At 33.2% G+C, this 19,007-nt stretch overlaps 1 protein-coding gene across 4 annotated transcripts; it reads right to left on the minus strand.

Moving 5' to 3' along the window:
• Positions 1–1,945: 1,945 nt before the first annotated feature.
• On the minus strand, positions 1,946–11,807 carry LOC128237409 (baculoviral IAP repeat-containing protein 7-A-like). Of its 4 annotated transcripts, XR_008261599.1 has the most exons (10): positions 10,143–10,433; positions 8,614–10,035; positions 8,250–8,401; positions 8,029–8,098; positions 7,488–7,610; positions 6,528–6,715; positions 5,855–6,035; positions 5,531–5,638; positions 4,955–5,347; positions 1,946–4,293 (listed from the first exon to the last, which is right to left on the minus strand). XR_008261599.1 is itself a non-coding variant. In XM_052952931.1 (9 exons), exons 2-9 carry the CDS (start codon positions 9,632–9,634, stop codon positions 5,151–5,153), a joined length of 2,040 nt encoding a protein of 679 aa, XP_052808891.1. In that variant the 5' UTR covers positions 9,635–10,035; positions 11,604–11,807; the 3' UTR covers positions 1,946–5,150. The 4 variants fall into 4 exon arrangements, 3 of the variants coding, with proteins under 3 accessions (XP_052808891.1, XP_052808892.1, XP_052808890.1); XM_052952931.1 differs by lacking the exon at positions 10,143–10,433 and adding an exon at positions 11,604–11,807 and having other exon boundaries at positions 1,946–5,347; XM_052952932.1 differs by lacking the exon at positions 10,143–10,433 and adding an exon at positions 10,565–10,585 and having other exon boundaries at positions 1,946–5,347.
• Between the last annotated feature and the right edge of the window lie 7,200 nt (positions 11,808–19,007).

Consider the following 19,007-nt stretch of genomic DNA (forward strand, 5'->3'; position numbering starts at 1 on the left):
ATATAAATGATATTGCTGATATTCATACTAAACTAAAAAAAAGTAAACGGGATTCATTAAAAAACAAAAGTTCGGTGTTTCCAAACAGGGAAACATTCATGCTTATCGAAAAAATATATTCAAACAATGATATTGATAGTACTACGGATTCATTTATATATGTTATTGAAGACTCTGCTATGTGTATTCTTGTTGAAAAAACCCACAGCAAACACGGATAAAAAATCACCAAAAAACAAACAAACTCAGGTTGAACTCAGAGTTTGATTGATCGTAGTGATTTTAATTAGATTAAACGCATAAATACAAAATATATTGCAAAGGAAAAAGAGTCTAAATCAAACGATTACTCAAAAAAGGTAAACAATACGTCATCAAACACCTTACTTAATACTTTACCTTAATTTTAAAGCATTATATAGTACTAATTATGACTATTATAACCCTGGCCTTACAGAAAAGATTATGATTTATTAATAAAATTAAAGGATTTAAAAGATGCAATGTACGACTAAAATAATACCATAAGGGATTAGACAATATAATAGCAGACAATTACACTGTAATCCCATTTCCATTTGAAATTGGTATTTTCACTACGGGGGAATACCCAGAATGCTTTGGAAGGAATAACTGTTCTTATATTTGAAGGAAAAGATGTTGACTCTAAGGAATAACACTTATTAATAATCTTCGTAAGATTAATCCACAAATGTTATTAATCAGACTTGCAATATTGAAAAGTTACAATGAAACAATCATTGAATGAAAGAAGTCTACAATGGAATTATATTGTTGTTTCATAGATTATGAAAACTGTTTGCAAAAAATCACACGATCTCATCTCCTCTAAAAACTTATAACTGAACATGTAGGTAATCGCTTTGTAAAGGCAATATAAGCCAAGTATAGTGAGGTCAAATCTTATTGACGTGAAATATAGGCGTGAAACAAAGGGATCACAATTTCCAGTCTGATATTAAACGATGAGTTCCCAAACATTGCGTTTTCTCGCATGATTTATTGATTGAAACAGGAAGACCAGATTATTCTAAGAACAGTCAAAATTTGTTCTTAATGGTGTTTTTTGTTTATTTCTGAACGAGGATCATAACAGATAAATATTATGTACTGTTTGTATAATAATTTGACAGTTTTTTCAAATCCCTTTGAAAAATAAAAGCATTTAAATATGTTTTTTGAAACATTTTGTTGAATATATTACAATATCATGTAAGTTTATTTATGTTTTAACAACCTTTCAAAACAGACTATCCGACACAATTGCTAAACTGTTACTGTTTAAGGTCTGTAAATGTATATAACGAATATTATTTATTTCTGGTTTTCCCCAAGTATGATAATTTAAGAAAAGAAAACCATAAATCTTATTGTTTTCATTGGCAAACTAAACAAAAGTTAATAAACTAATGTCATCAGATTCTAGAAAAACTATATAAAATATAAATCAAATATAACGCTCTTTATACACACATACTCCATTCCTTCCTGTTACAATCAATAATACAATGAAACACACAGGGGCAAGCCCATTAGTCGAAAAATTAAAAAAAACATAAACCCTGTTTAGTGGCACAAGGCAAACACCCAAACGACAATAATCTATAGATTACACATATTAATATCACACACACAAATACAGACCTCAAAAGCAAACTTACACCACAAGCACAAATAAGAACACTGCATGCCCCGGAGAACCTAATAAGATAACAACTTATTCTGTTTCTTCATATAAACAAATATATTTATAATATATACTTTTGTTTAAATTCATATGTTAACCGTAACTTTGCTTTTTACGACAACGTTTCGAATATGTTATTTAAGGAATGAATTGCGGGGTTGATGTTATTATCGGGGTATGAACGCAATTGGGTTGGTCAATGTGTGTGGAGTCCGAAGGACTCCACGCGTACTTTGACCAACCCAATTGCGTTCATATCCCCGATAATGAGATCAACTCCGCAATACATTCCTTATATTTACACCAATAGTTCATTATTTCATTCAAGAATTGTTAAAAAAATACTTCATTTCATTTAAGAAAACCTTTCAGTAACCCGTTCTTACCCATTCGGTAAATAGAACGACCCGACTATAACCGGAAACATTTTTTTCAAATGACGTCACAATAACGCGGGAAAAGATCAACCACTTGAAATCACTTTAAAACGTAAAATTGAAACACTTCTGGTACCAATATATTTAAAATATAATGAAGTAACACTTTTAAAAATGTTGATCTATATTTTACGGGACCTGCAAACACAATACAACAAATAACAAGATCAATAGCTTTCATGTATATTGTTATGCAATGAAGTACGAACCGAACATATCCGAAGATGTTGCGTTCATCGATTGATGAACGCAATTGCCTAAAGGTAGTTCATTTAAGGAATGGAAGATTAGGTGTAAATATATGGAAATAAATGTTGAAACAGTTAATGGAAATAAGCAATATGTTATGTTATATACAAAATGGGTATGTCAATTTATTGAGATTGGCTTTTAGGATACGTTTGAACATTGAACGTTTATTGATAACACATAACTAATTGAAGCCAAACAGACAAAACACAATGAAGATATGGACATATCACACAAACACACAAACACACACGGGAGAGAGAGAGAGAGAGAGAGAGAGAGAGAGAGAGAGAGAGAGAGAGAGATTGTCCATATTACTTATTTTTAAGATTTACCACAATAACAGACAAGCGCAGTTGAAAACCAAATAGAGATTTATCTGTTAATTCTAAATGGAACAATTTTGATGAAATGTACCCTATGTACGAATAGATGTCAGTACAAAACATTTTTTCTGGCTTTATATATAACTTGTATGGTTAGTGGAAATACTATTCATCCAAAAACCTTTTCCTATCTGCAAAAACAGCACCAGCAGAGATAATTGAACTCGTGGAACTCGGCACCAACACGAACTAAAACATACTGTACAAATTCCTAACATTATTTACAAAACGACCACTTTTAACAGGAATGAAATATTTAAACATCCTCAACAACGTATTCCACTAAATATTGGTAAGACCTACAATATGGAAAGATAATTAACAATTATCAGTTATGACTGTCAGTCCAAAGACAATAAATGATCATTAATAAAATAACTGAGTACGGAGAGATCACTCAGCCTTCGGTAGGATTGTATATCTTTCGAACCATGGATCTAGATTATCCTAACATAAATATCTTGTGTATATATACCATTTGTGAACAATGCGCTTTCCCGCCACTGGCCTTAGAGCATATATTCAATCAGATAACATGCACAAGTAAAACAAGGGGATAAATGTCAATGTCAAATAAAACATGAAGAAAATTTCATTACACTTAAACGGAAACTATAATTATAAAACAAATCTATAGACAACATGTCACATGGTAAAACAGATCTTATAAAAAATGTGCACAACATGTAAACACATGAATGGTTTGAGTAGTATATTAACAGCTGTATACATAATGTTACAAAATACACGATTCAAAGTTAAAACTACACATGTAATAACTTTCCATGAATCAAAATAGGTTGTACAACAATAGCCCGCTTTGTCAGAAATATTTGTTAGAACGTGTTAATGCGTTTTTTTAGAAGAAAAGCCTGAACAATTACGTTGACCTTTGACCTACTGACCCCATATTCAAAAGAGTAAAGTACAAACTACCTGAGAAGTGCCATGGTCCCTCGGATTATTATGGAAGAAAATCCACTTTTGGTTGTATGATGTAAATACAATCTAACTACAATACTTTTTAAACAGTAACTATATAAAATATAACTACAATTGTTTTTAAACAGTCATTTAATAAAATCTAACTACAATACTTTTTAAACAGTAACTATATAAAGTCTAACTACAATACTTTTTAAACAGTAACTATATAAAATCTAACTACAATACTTTTTACACGGTAACTATATAAAGATGTGTATGCAACACATTGCACATATAAGTTTACATATTTATAAACATTTGTTCATGATTTTCTAAAAAATGTAAACGTATAGTCTATAAAAAAGTTTAATATAACAAATATGTTATCACAGAATGCTTTGGCACTGAATCGGTCAATGTTTCAAAGAACTTTAGTATAGCACCACTTTTCCACACCTCGTTCCGTTAAAATCCGACACGAGATTGGGCGTTCATCTATCTTCCACGACTGCTTGTGGTAGATACTTTCCTCCTATTCCTTTTCCAGAGAAATTTTATTCGGGTTTGTGCTGGAACTATTCAGGCACTTTTGCAGGAGGAAAAAAACATAATCAAAACTGAATAAATTGTTCTCTTGAAGATTCATGAAAGCATCAAAAGTATATTTGAACAGCACAAATAAAAGTTTGACAATAAAACAATACCATCTGTTAAGCAGGCTTATTTTAGATTATAAATCAGATATGTTTTCAATATAGAGTTCGAACTTGAAAGCATATCCAAAATATATATTGACAAACATTTTTTCATAAAAGTGAATGCTTATATTTAAGCGAAAACATAGATCTAGTCAACAATCTATAATGTTATAAGAAAATGACACAATTATGGAGCCAATTGTTTAGAACTTTGAATAAGTTAGCAACGTTGTTAACGGCATCGTTATTAACGTTTCAAGGTGAAACATAATTATTGTCATATGCTGATATATTTAAGTAAAACAAGCATAGCTGAATCAGTTCTCCCAACATATTTGAAAAGGCCCGCAGACCACATGTGTGTACATGGAACTTTCAGAGTATTGAAGATTTGAAAGTTTACAATGATCCAGTTAACAACGTTGCTGACTTCAACAATTGAAGAATTGGAAACGTACATTTAATAGATAAACTTTTTAAATTAAATATATATATATATCGTACAAAAGACAAATTTGTTACAACGATCTAAAACAAGTATTCCCCTACATTCGGGTATTTTACCGCTACCCATAAGGGCTGAAATGACCAGATATCCAGTGGGTGGGGGAGATGCTGCCCAAACATGCTTCTTGAACACGGCCTATTCCTTTTTTGAATCCCTACATCGAGCAAATAAATAGCCATAAAAGAACATAAATTCGTTGTTGTATGGTTTTAAGACGGTTAAATAGACGAACGCATTTCAACCCATAAAAGTTTTAACGATTTCCCTGATCGGCCGGTCACATATTGGACACACCGTGACGTCGTATTTGCTCGCGCAGTCCATGCACATCCGGTGATGTGCACATGGCAGGAACAGTGCGTTAACGTTGTTGACATCACACCGCTGGCACTTCAGGATGTGCTTTAAGCGAGCGTTTTCTTCAAGTATGCTTTCTGTAAAATAATTAAATCTCAGGTTTATTAATTGTTATATTTTTTGATTGCGAACGATCTCGTGCTGCTTTTTGTCACATAATTATATATATTTAGGAATTTGAAACTTGACCGAGTTATATCAATACATTTTCGGGCATTTATAAAACAAGTATTAACAGCAGATCGAAGGTCAATTAATACCTGGGGTGTCCTCTGTTACTGCTTCCAGTTGAACTTGTCGGATTTCATTCCGTTTTTGAATATCTCCAATGCAGAAGAAAAGGTCTTCCAATGTCGGAAGAATATTTCCTAAGAATAGAAATCAAGATATTTCCGAAATGGGAATCAGTATATTTCCTGAAAATCAGTATATCTCGTGTAATTGGAAGTCAGTATATTTCCTAAAATATATACTCCCTGGAAATGTAGTTCAGTATATTACCTGAAATGAATATGTTCTGAAATGGAAATCAGTATACTTCCTGATTGCTGAAATCTGGGTAATTAATGAAATTGCCATATTACCACTTTTTCTAAGCTCAATGAGGGCCTCTTCAAACTCTTCTGCTGGAAACCCAAGATCCTCAATGCACGTGCGACGGTGTTCCTCGAGCTCCGCACGCCCAAGCGTGATGTTGTCTATACCGGAAGTCACGAAGTCTTCGGGAGACGTTTCCTGATGCTGGAGCACAGGTCTTGTTTCTTCCTATGAAAATAACATAGCAATGTCAATTTAAAACAAATGTAATATCGTTGCGGCTTAGAAGACATGCCATGAGTTGTCAATAAATAATTTGGTTAATAAAAACGGTATGAATGTTCAGATGACATAAATAATGCAAAGAGGTGAATAACCTTCAAACTTATGTAACTTAAACCTTTTAAATAATACATCGCAGTGATTTCATTGCATATTGATGACATATTCTACGTGCATGTCAATTTAAAATGAACATTATTAATTGTCATTGATTGAGTGTCTCTCGCTGAGAGCATACCATACATTGGTTCGAAACGTTGTGTTTTAATTAAAAAAAACCTTACAGTAAATATTCCTTATCTTTAAGGTTTCAAAATATTGAAAATCTTGGAAACCGACGAATCGGTAAATGAGTAGGTAAATAGGTAATACTTGACTTCATTCATTTTTTATTTACATTTATTGTGACATGATTGGCTAAGAAATGAATTTATTCACCAGTTCTGAAAAATCCTCTCCTTGGTCGACGGAAGCCTGAATGAGCTCGATATATTGGTCCCCCTTGGTTTTTCTGGCAAAGGAACAGGCCGGAAACCAGCGGCAGTGCTCAACCCAAGGGTCGTCTCCCGCATCCCACTGCCGCAGTCCTCCATCGCAGGCGAAACACCGCACGTGATCTTCAACACCTAAAATAGTGTACATACTTTATCAACATGTATTGTACCATCAACATGTATTGTACCTTCAAATATATGTCCCTGTTAAAGCTGCACTCTCACAGATTGAACGTTTTGACACCTTTTTTATTGTTTGTCTTGTAACAACCTCAACACAAGACCACACTCTCATATATCATAGTGTCAACGAGAGTTATAAATAAAATGCTGCAATAAATTTTCACAATGGTTGTAAAATAAAAAGGGTACACTAAACAAGGGTATCTACAATAGTGAATAGTTTTACATATGTCTGCGTTTTTCAAGACAATGTTAAGTACATCAGGTAAAGAGATAGGATCTTTGTACAATTCTACTTTTAATGTAGCCTTTAAATGTTCTGTCAACATAAAGTGACCGGACATTATTGACCCGCTGTTCAAGTCGGCTCTAAACAAAGATATTGACTAAATTATTTGCAAACATATTCACCGTAACAAGCTAAAGTATCATATTTATTTTTTGCAAAAGCAATTAAACTTAATTTAGACAAATTCCTTTAAACGTCTTAGGGGTCTTCAAATCAAGAGAAAATTGAACACACTACAGCAAAATGAAGTTATTTTTATAAATTACTGATTATTCGAGGAATTCGTGCCTAGAATCCAATAACGACTTTGTCACGTCCACTGTAAGTGAACTGAATGCTGGCAGCAGCAACTGAGCAGCGTGAGCTACTCATGATTCGCCTAAGATTAAGAATAAGAAGGAATTGTTTTTCCCTAATAAGGTAAACTCGTACCTGTAAAGTAGAGACCAGCGTGTGCCAACTGGTAGGGCCTTTGAGACACCTCTTCCGGCCAGCCATCAAATGTTGCCAGGCGGGCCTCATAACTCGCGTACTCGGGTCTTCGGTATATAGTATCTATTAGGGTTGAACAAATATTGAATAATTGACATCGTTGTAAATGCGTGCACAATATAATACTTAATTTAATATTTTGGATGAACTTGATAACATGAAACTACGATGGAAATCAAAAATGTCACAACAGTTGTTTTCATTGTATCGCCGGGTACGTCAGACTGATTCATTTCGTATGTGGTTAACCGGCTATGATTTCATTAGCACCAAGATCAAATTGCAAAACAAACACAAGTCATATTTACCGCACCTACTATCCGGGTATTTTAAGTTATATGAAAAGAAATTATGTATGCTATCGAGTGACACGTAATGGGTGACGATATGTGGTTTTGTGTAACATGAGTCAAAACATAAGAATAATAATTATAAGGTACACGTAAGTACAGTGGTTTCCTAAAAGACGGATCAAGAGTACCTGGGGCTTTTTGTGTTTGGAACGATTCCAGCTGGCGTCTTCTAATTGCTTCGGGGTCGTTGATAAGACACTGAAAAACGTAACCTCATATCACAACATTGGTGTAATTTATAAACCCAGTGCTGTGTAATACTATACATACTATATATATCTTTCAACTTCCTTTATATGAACTTAATTATAGCGCCGGAAAATGTATTACAATGTAAATTCATGAATACCCTTTTCTGTTCCAGTCCAATCAGCCCATACAAGTCAATGAGGAAGTCACAACTGCCAGCATGTTTAATGTGCTCTGACATTGGATCGTCAACCGGGCTGAAGTCTTTGAGACCGATACCGCACTGGTGACACCGAACCAGGTCCGCGTCGCCTCAAATAAACACAGAAAAGTAAAACATCCATGTTATAACATTAATGCTATTTTTGTTTAGCCCAAAACTGTTATACTCTCTACTGTTTGTAAAAGAACCGTTTTCGTCGATAAATACTTAACTTAATTAATAGATTTTACTATATGACTCACGTATGTAGACCCATGTATGTAAATAAATGAATTATATGCAGCGCTTCAAATATATTCACCCGTGAAAAAGAAGCCAGCTACTGCAAGTGTTTGAGGGGTCGGTGCTGAATGCGGCCAGGCGTTAAACGTGTCCAGTCTATTTGCCACGGTACTTTTCCCTGGATAGCGAGGCCGTTTTCTGTTGCTTCGTGATTTGTCATCTGCCCTAGCGCTCTCCAGGGTTGAAATGTTGTTCTGCTCATGCGCATTTGCATCTTCGCCCAATCTAATCCCTGCCCGCCAATGCGAGGGGTTTGGTAACAATATGCCGCCATTGTACACTATGCTCTTAGGTGAATTTGTTGGTAACGATGAAAAGGTGAAATAATTATTATCATGGGGGAAAACAGTCCCGCTTATTCCTGTCAGCGAAACGACCAGATCAAGGTTCTTATTTGTCCCAGTCGGTGTGTCAGCGCTCCTGTTTTCAACTAACGTAAGGTTACCAAAGTAAAAAACGTTATGTAAAGGGTCATCTTTATAGGGTGATTCAGTCAGCTGTTTTTTTGACAGATCAACTTTATGTAGACATAAGTGATCATTAACGTACCATTGAAGCTTTTTAAAGAGCTGCTGGCAATCTGTCGTCTTTCTTAGTACCACGAAAGACTCCGTAGATCTCGACGTCATCACTACAAAGTCCGTAAAAGGAACCTCAGACAGATAAGAACATGTCTCTAGTACATGTTGATTCCCCTCTTTTATTTTGAGCTCTTCTGTTGAATCAAGCAACACGAAACAGCGATATTGACCATCCTTATACTGAAAATACACCGTAAATTCTTGAAAACTGGATAGAACATGCCGAATGAAGGCACTGAAATCTGTCGCGTACACAATGTAAATCCCCAAGATAATTACTTCTATAATTGTTATATCCCTTTTGCCCTTCTTCCGTCCTTGATGGTGGCTATTATACCTTGGTTCTACCAACCGTTGTGATCTTCTAAGATTCGCATTTTTATTTTCCGATTTAGTATGCCTCTCTTTAGTAGTATGCGCTACTTTCGGGAGCTTTGATGAAATAGACACTTTAACCATAGCGAAATAATTATCATAAAGGATTATTACACATATTATTAAAGCAAATACACATTATTTCTGAATAGTTCACTTCCCAGCGATCACATAATGGATAGTCTAATAAATGGAATACCAAATTCACGATACGGAGTCGGCTCACAACGAGATTCCTTATTTGTTATATGTACAATTACTCAAATTCACCACTTTATCATGAGTTTTTAGAATTTTTTTTAGCTTTAACACTATTTTCACAAATTATTAACACCTTCTCAGTTGATTTAACATCAGAAAAACAAATATCAAGATAGTATTATTTTTTCTGATATCATTTCCACAGTCAATATCTATAACGTCCATGTGACACAGTCATGGCCGCATCTCCGGGGTCATCTCCGAATCAATATAAGAAAGAGGTACTGAAAAATATAATTTAAAGCCACATTAATGTCTTAAAATATGATATAAATCATATGTAAATCAAAAATACATACACTTATACAATGTACACATCATCAAATGTTACCTTAGTGGTTTTAAGAACTACTTGAAGAAGTATAACGACCCGGAAGCATTACGTTGTGGGCCGACACCAGACACAATGAATGCCAATGAGCTCATGTTCAAGATAAGCGTTTTACAAGTGCGCGAAAGCAGGAAGATTTATATATGAGTAAGTATATTTGTAATTTTTTATAGTGTACTTCTTAAAAATGAACGGACAGATATTAAGACTCATCGATGATGTGAATGATTGCAAAATGAACTACTGGATATTCGGTATTATATACTTAAATTAATAGCAATTTGATCAAACACATTAAATATATTTTCGTTTGATATAACAAATTATTATTCATAGTCATTTCTTGATTTGTTTGAAATATGACATGTCTTTTAAAAAGCAATGAATAAAGCTAATTATAATTTGTAGAATTTATTGAATACCTTCTTCAAATAGTTAGATACTATTTAGATTGATTATGTTTATATTTGAATTCTTCATTAATAAATTAAAAAAAAAAAAAAAAAAAAAAAAAAAAAAAAAAAAAACAAACTGGAATCACAATCTTAAGGCACAGGATAGCATTTATACTTGAAAACTGATTATCTGTTTTTAAAAATAGATTACGGAAAACCGTTTGTAAGTTTTAAACTTGATATGTGATTTTGCGAAAGAGGAAATAAACTACGTACGCTTTTATTGGCCTATGACCATTTATGGTTTCCCCTTTGTTAATATTTGGTATTTACTTCCTTTAGAGATTACTCAACGTCTTCATGCTAAAGTTATGAGTCACAGACAAAGCAGATTTAATCAGATTTTTACATTTATGGAAATGATCTGAATGTTTAGCGGGTTACCAATTACTTTATATATATTACGCCAGATAATCATTGTGATAAATTTTGTCAGAGCTTATCAATGTGGTTTGCATTGTTTTATTGTTAAAGATTAAACTTGAAAAGAAAAGCAGACAACAATTTGTTTAAAGCCACCTTCCCAACCCACAAAACAGCCATACTACGTCTTGTATTTATTTACGTTTAAAACATCCAATTAACAAACAGGTGAATAAGCTGAGATAAGAGATCAAGATATCAACATTCAACGGATAATCGTTGATATTATTTATAAATAATACAAGTAACTATATTCAGTTTGTCATCTGCATATTAACTCAGTGTTTATTGATCCGCTTCTTTGAAATGGTGTGACACCTCATCTCATTACCATATTATTTATGCTTGTTTGAACATAAAAACGTGTTTATTGCAGTATAAAAACGCAATAGATTTTATCTCGTGAATTATTTCAGTCATAGCTAGGCCTCATATTAATTATAATGCTCATTTCGGTGAAATATATCACGATCTTACACTGAAACAAGAAACGCCTCAATGCAACGAAACAAGTTTTATATTTCTATGGCAAACGGTTCTGGTGCCTAAATGCAAACACATTTCATGATAAACTGGCACTGACCTTAACCGAAACCATCAATTCGAAGAACACTTTGGTATGATTATTTCTAACTCACTGGGAAACATTTAACACGTTTTTAACCAAGACTGATAATCCATGTCCAACTATGAGCTTAATTTGCCTAAATTTAAATCAATTAAAGCTATGCAAGCATACGACATTCTAGTGTTTTTAATCATTTACAGTGATTTGTTTTTAAATTATTACAAATTATTAACATATACACACAATCATTCTCATACTTTACAAGTGTTCTGTGTTTTTCGCAGTAATGAATACTTGGCAATGAAGGAAATAAGTATGGTACGGTAAAGGTATAAATAACGACCAATAAAATAATAGGTAAAGAATGTACTAACTTGAATAACCACTTTAACAAATCACCTTTTATAAACTTACATATGACTAATCAGGATACCATGCACAAAACAAATGAAAAGTACAAATTTAGCAGCTGGGATGACACCGATCTATCTACATTTATAATGTTTTAACTCAAAACAAACAGGAAATAATTTTTGAGCTTAGAGAAATTTTCTGTTTGCTAGCTACATTTTTTTCTATTTTTAGTGAGAAATTCCTTGACATAGACCCCACAGCCGCCTCAAACCCATCCTATGTACGTTTCACATGAACAACAAATTGCATTGTACAAACATGTTAAACCAATCAGTTTGACCTCTTTGAAATACAATGTCAACAATGTTAATGTAAGGCAAAAAATAAAATATATAAATTTATTTGACTTTTCTTATGAATAGATACTGAAATACAGTAACCAAAACCCTACTACGGAATAACAAGAGATATATGTGTTTGCTTATTAAACCAAAGTAGCCCGACGTTACGTCTCAACACAAAACTTCTTCAATGGTAGCTATGAAATGTGATCTAGCGAAAACCATTTTCCATTGTTAGTAAAAGTGACTTCATTGCTACGTCTTCACATAAGCTACCCACAAGCCATGTTCGATGACTATCGGTCAAGGCTAATAACTATAGCAATTAAGCGGAAACCATGTTTTAAGTTACACTGTCCTTGACCTGACACCACAACCCCATAAGCAATTCCAAGCTACGTATTTACATAATCTACATACACACCCAGTGCCATCACTAAGAATTAATGCCAACTAAAGTTATTGAGCTGAAACTACTTGTTTGACGCAATTGTACGACGAACCTTGATCTTATAAGCAGGTATTTTACGACGCAAAACCTGGTTAACAACAATACTCCCTATGAATTACACCAATAAAATGGCAATTTGTTTAAACAAATGAGTAAATCATTTATATTGCAATGAATAAATCATCTATCATTAAAATAATGTTCTGGTGTTAAATCATTTTGGCGGTGATTCCCAAAAGGCTCAATCTGTGACTTTTCCTTCATTTGCTTCATAAATGATTGTACTAATTGCAAATCAAGTGATATTCTTTAGTTCGATGACAGTAAATTAAACATTCAAACAGTCTACCAACGACGAGAGTGACTTAGTCTAAGCTATCATAACTTTCTTCACGATCGTTGTAAAATATATAGTGATTATACAAAAAACAATGTATGAAGTTGACGTCGCTTTCTTTCTATCCACTGATGAAGGTGTAACGCCGACATGTTTAGATTAGGAAGTTGAAAATACAAACATAACGTGTTTGTGGGGGTTTTGATATAATATTTAAGACTGCAAATAAATTATCGATTTTTTCACAGCTTATTAAACTACTGTGAGTTCAAGTAAAGTACTAGAACTAACGATGGAGTCGACACCGACAACGAACAACTCCAACCCTCCGTTTCGTCAAACTTGCAAGATTATGATGAAAAGCAGAAACACTAAAATTGTCACGGTATTATCATATTTTAATACCCAAGAAAGGAGATATGTCACATTGTCGTTATTATAAATTTTTTGCAGGTGAAATCTGTCAAATTATTCGTATCACTTACTAGAACCACCATATGGTATAACACAGACACAGCAATAGGATAGAAAATACAGTATAATTTTTTACGCTTAATAATCACTGCACCTCAAACTAAATTGAAGTGAGGTTTCGGAATACTGAAAAGTTTGGATTTTGGGGTGAACGGTCTTTAAAATGATTGAATAATTTGGCCTCCCAAACTCATCTTGTATAGCATTTGTTTCATGAGATCTCTTGAAATGAAACAAGGGCAAATAAAATTGCTCAAAACACGATGTCCGTGTTATGTAAATTTTATTATTGGTTGAGGGACACTTTGAAAATCTTTTAGCAAGAACAGTTACAAAACAAGCAGATCATGATTAACGGCACTGGCGATTTAAAACATGAAGTTGACAATAAAAAAGACAAATACATAGTTAAGGCATCATTTTCAACGATTTCTGTGTGGCAGACATGAATACACAAAAAGTGCATGTACACGGACTTACATTAAAACTCAATATGTATTGCATTGTTTAAACATACCTATATATACTCCGAAGAATGTTATCCGTGTAATACATATGTTTTTGTTACCAACAGCAACTAAACAATGAAAAATTATTATTGTACATAAGTGGTTATTTGGACGATGTTTTAATATGTTTTCATGTATTGCATTATGTTTGTGATAACATATTTTTGGATATCACTCTTTGATAAGTGTATTACGTATGTATTGACAATGTGCTCACTCAATGAAATCAAATCGATATCTCACTTAAACAAACAATTATCCTCTATATATTGTCTTATGGTGCATAGTCATAATGGGTTATTAAATGTGATAACCTTTTTATCTTTGATATGATTATTTGATAAAAGAAATGCTTGCCTCAAAACGATTTAAAATGACAGTGGCGTGCTCCACATTGTTGGCGTTTCGCCGACAAACATTTTGTTTTATATACAAGCGCCTTTTTTGCTTTAGGCCGTATGCATTGCATGGTTGTGCTGATTGCAGATATCATACAGGCCACTGCCACAATTACGAAACAGTTTGGGGAAAGATAGCCTTATAACCTTGAAAGAAATTAATTTGAAGTTGATGCAGACATTGATTACATTTCGTAACAATCAGACAATCTGTGTTTTAGTGTTTAAAATTGTTACAATTAAACACATTATTAAACGCACCATTAATGGATTAGTTCGTGGCTTGTAAAATTCACATTTTTTACGAAATCAAGTGTGGAAAGTCATTAAGATACTGACGGTCGGATGGAACACTTCAACATACGTTGATTTATGCTCAACTATTGTCTTTGAAATCCACGATTTTGAAAGGCGTCAGTTAAGCGATTCGTCAAAAGGCTGTATCGTGATTGGTTGATTGACATTATTGATGATGCTACCAATGTATTCGATACAGGTTACAATATTCGTTCAATTATGTAATAGTCCTTGTGGGTGACTGAATATGGTATCAGTTTTCTAAAAAATATATTTGTACTTGCTTGGATTTACTCCCCGCTACAATCAGGTTATTTAAGTTTTTAGTACAGTGACTGTGCTTTCCACGTTTTAGACGTTTGTTTCATGAACTTTGGCGCATTAATAATTCCCCATTCGAAAGTCTCTCCTCTAGAGATGGTAAGCGGCAAAAAGAACTTTTTTTAACATTTCGGTCAGAAAGCTACGTTTTAATCAGTTCAATTACAATTTAATGAAGCCAAATAATGATATATTACGAATGAACTACCTTTAGTTATAGAAGCGAACTAGTATTAAAGTTACTTTCATACTATGTTTACTAGTTGATGTTTCTGCCAAGTCTTATTGACAGGGATCAAGGCAGTGAAAAGTCGCCGCTCCCGATTTGGTTCTTGGTGTAGACGTGATTGTCAGAGTATAGAAGTGCCGAGTAATACAGTGCCGGGTAATGAACTTTGAAGTTGTGACCTTAGAATTCGTCAAGGATCGGATCGACCACCGAGGATAACTCGTCTATTTGTATGCACTTTGATGCATAGTTACCAATGTAATTGCATTGAAGACACACCTTTTTGTTTTATATGTAATAAAGAATACGTTTGCTATTTTACCATTACTGTTTGTTGTGTCTTTATGACTATTACCTAACCGTTCTAATGTTCTGTGTGGAAATATTCCATACTGTTTGAAATAGTAATGTTGAAAGCTTGAGTCATATATTGGTTTAGAAGCGTGTTATAACTTAACATTTTCCTGTGATCATAACATAAACAAATTAGTTGCATTTGTTTATAAACAAATGAGAATTATTTTGAGCTTTTAAAGAAGTCATAGCTAATAAAGATATTTGAAATTAAAAAAAAATGTTATGATACTGAAACAAATTGCAAAGTTATACATATTCCACCTTATAAAAAACAAAAAAGGAAAGACAAATAGTTATTTTGCACATTCGTATTGAAACTTGGTCATAATAGTTGTCTTTATGAAACGTTTTTAAGCTCAACTAGTAGTTATGTCATTTCAGAAAGTCGGTCTCTAGGTCAGATGTTGCACAAGACCTTCTGACAACCTAGAGGAATTATTTTACCTAATATAGGACATTGTCGAGGAAAAACTCCATATTTAGAAACCACATGCTATCATTGTAAAATTTCTGATACATTTCAGTTTAATTATACTTCCTGTTAGCCAATAAAATAGGCCATTGTGTCAAATTTTCGTAAAACTTTGTCAGAATGTTTCTGATTTGAGTCATGTTCGAATATGGGTCATATTTTGTCTAAACAAGGTTTACGTATGTCACTATCAAAATTTAATGTAAACATTTGTTGGGCCACGTTTCCAATGCAATCTTCATGAAGCTTGGTCTGCATGAATGGTAAGTTAATTCGATGGATCATATTCTTTCAGAGAGTAGGTAAATGAACAAATGATTAAAACTCCATAAGCAATAAAGAATCCACACATGCTAGCCAGTAATTCATGTTTTTTTTATAATATTTGTTATGTGAAATAATGGGCAAGTTCGAATGAAGGTCATGTTCATTATGAGAAATAGGACACGAAAGTGTCGATACCAGAAAACAAAATCAATATATAACAGCATCCGGATTAAGTTTGCAAATCCGGAATTTTTGCAAACTTATTTTTTTTATTTTTCACCCAATGTGTTTTATTTTTGTATTTTTAAAATGTGTTAGGTCATACTAATAAGAGATATTTTTTGTTTCCTGAAATTTAATTTAGAAATATGTTTTTTTGGCATTTAAAGTCAACTTTTCCAATGGGAGTCCCATTGGAAAATGGCCTTCCCATTGGAAAAATGGTTTTTCCAATTGGAAAATCAGCCCAACATTTTTTGTTGGAAAATTCTCCCACATTTTCAAAAAAGGAATTAGTGATTAATAACAATCATTATCATTAATGGTTATAATGTTATCTAGAAAAAGTGCGTTTATAGTACTTTTTATCATTTTTTGTAAAAAAAAATCCCGTCGCCATTTTTTCCAATTGGATATTTCCCACAATTCAATATGGGAAAAGTCAGGAAATTGGAAAACTCCAATTGGAACATTGTCCCATTGGAATCTTCCAATTGGTAACATTGGCAATGGGCTTAATCCAATTGGAGGTTCTGGCAATAAATTTTAATGGGAAAATATTTCAACTTTCCTAAATCTGTTAAAAGAACACCTATTTATTTATTTAGGAATATATTTGAAGTTTTGTTTTATTGTTTACCTGTGTCCTGACATTGTATCCATCCAATTCCAAGCTAATACTTCTGTGCTGATATCTTAGCGATAAGATTTAAGCATCTTTTAATAAATTTGAATGCAATAAATCATATCAAAAATTACCTGAAGTATTCTTACTCAACCAGTGACACAAATTACATTTTTTAAATATCTTTACACTAGTTTCATCTCCTCAGACGCCATTTTTAATCGATTAAGTTGTGGTTACAAACGACTAAGAACTTATTCATTTTTTCAAAGCTATACTCACTTTTACGCTTGAAAATGTTATTTCGGTTGTCAGTACCTTTACACAGAAAATATACCATTTTCTTGATTTTTAATGAAGATGTAATTAATTGATGGAAATCCATATGAAATGTTTTACCTAAGATAATAGTTTATTTCATACACACTGTTCTGCAGGGGAGCAGGACCTTTCAATCCCAAGAGGCTTTTTAACCCTTCTAAAAAAGAACACTTTTCAGTTTTCAACCCTTAGACTTGTAAACCCCTATTTCAAAGACTTTTCAACCCCTACCTGTTTGGACTTTTTAACTCCTATAACAAAGACCTTTCAACCCCTAGTTGAATTATTTTAATAACCATATTAAAGGCTTTTTAACTCCTAAACCAAAGACTTTCCAACCCCTATTATTTGGTTTTGAGCTGGTCCAAGCTAAACACCATTAAAAATGCTGCAAGGCATTTTAGAATGTTAACATGCATCATGTGCCAATGCCTTCCTCAAACAGTAATACTAGTATATGTTTTAGAAAAAAAATATCGAACTGTACAAAAATGTAAGGCTGGTGAATTTTGCATTACAAAATAAACGCTATTGGTAATTAATGCCATGTTGTCACTTTACTACATACCCGGTAGTAGTATATAAGCCAGTCATCCTACAAGATAGCAGTGAAGCAAAAATACACATATGATGATTAGTTGTAAATCATCTTGTGTATGTGGAAAAAATGAACTTGTTATCTAGCTGATTGTAAAAACACGTTGTCATTCTTAAAGGGACTCGTACCTCATTGGCACCAAATAATCATTTTCCAGGTAATGTGTCTGAAATAATTAGTTAACTCTTTGATACTGAAATTGCAGAACAAAATACAAGGAAAGTATGAAAATAAAGTCTTGTTTGAATCAGGGGTGAACCTACGCTTTTTACGTCATGGACAAATAAATAGCATAACCACTCAGCAAAAGGGACTCATACATAATTTATGGATATTTTGATCATGCATACCTTGGAAGCAACACCTTTTATTTCGTATTTAAAACAAATTTGCTAAAGACCCACATTTTACAAACTACGAGCTATAACTTATACAATAAACTCATACCTGGTTGAGCATTTTTGGTGTAGAAATGAGGCACCCAAAATGCCAACAAGTACATATGCATGCATAAATATTGAAGCAATGGTTAACATCGTCGCTTAAGTATATCCCTCACGCATCAAAATTAATTTTGCATTTGCACTAGTGGCCAGAAGGAGGGGGGGGGGGTGACCCCCCCCCCCCAACCACAACGTACCGATGTCGTCCAAGTTAACTTTTCGTTTCGAGGCAGGGGATACAGGGTAATCCAGAAGAACTGGAAAAAAGGTTGTGAAATTGCGTAAATTTGTTTATTTTTTGTTTAGTGACACTGTTATTCAAAATCAATACATACACATATATATAACAAACATCAACTGTGACTGATAAACCTTTAACTACATACTAAATAATGCATTTATTGAA

The sequence above is a fragment of the Mya arenaria genome, chromosome 6, assembly GCF_026914265.1.
Source record: "Mya arenaria isolate MELC-2E11 chromosome 6, ASM2691426v1".
Lineage (NCBI taxonomy): Eukaryota > Metazoa > Mollusca > Bivalvia > Myida > Myidae > Mya > Mya arenaria.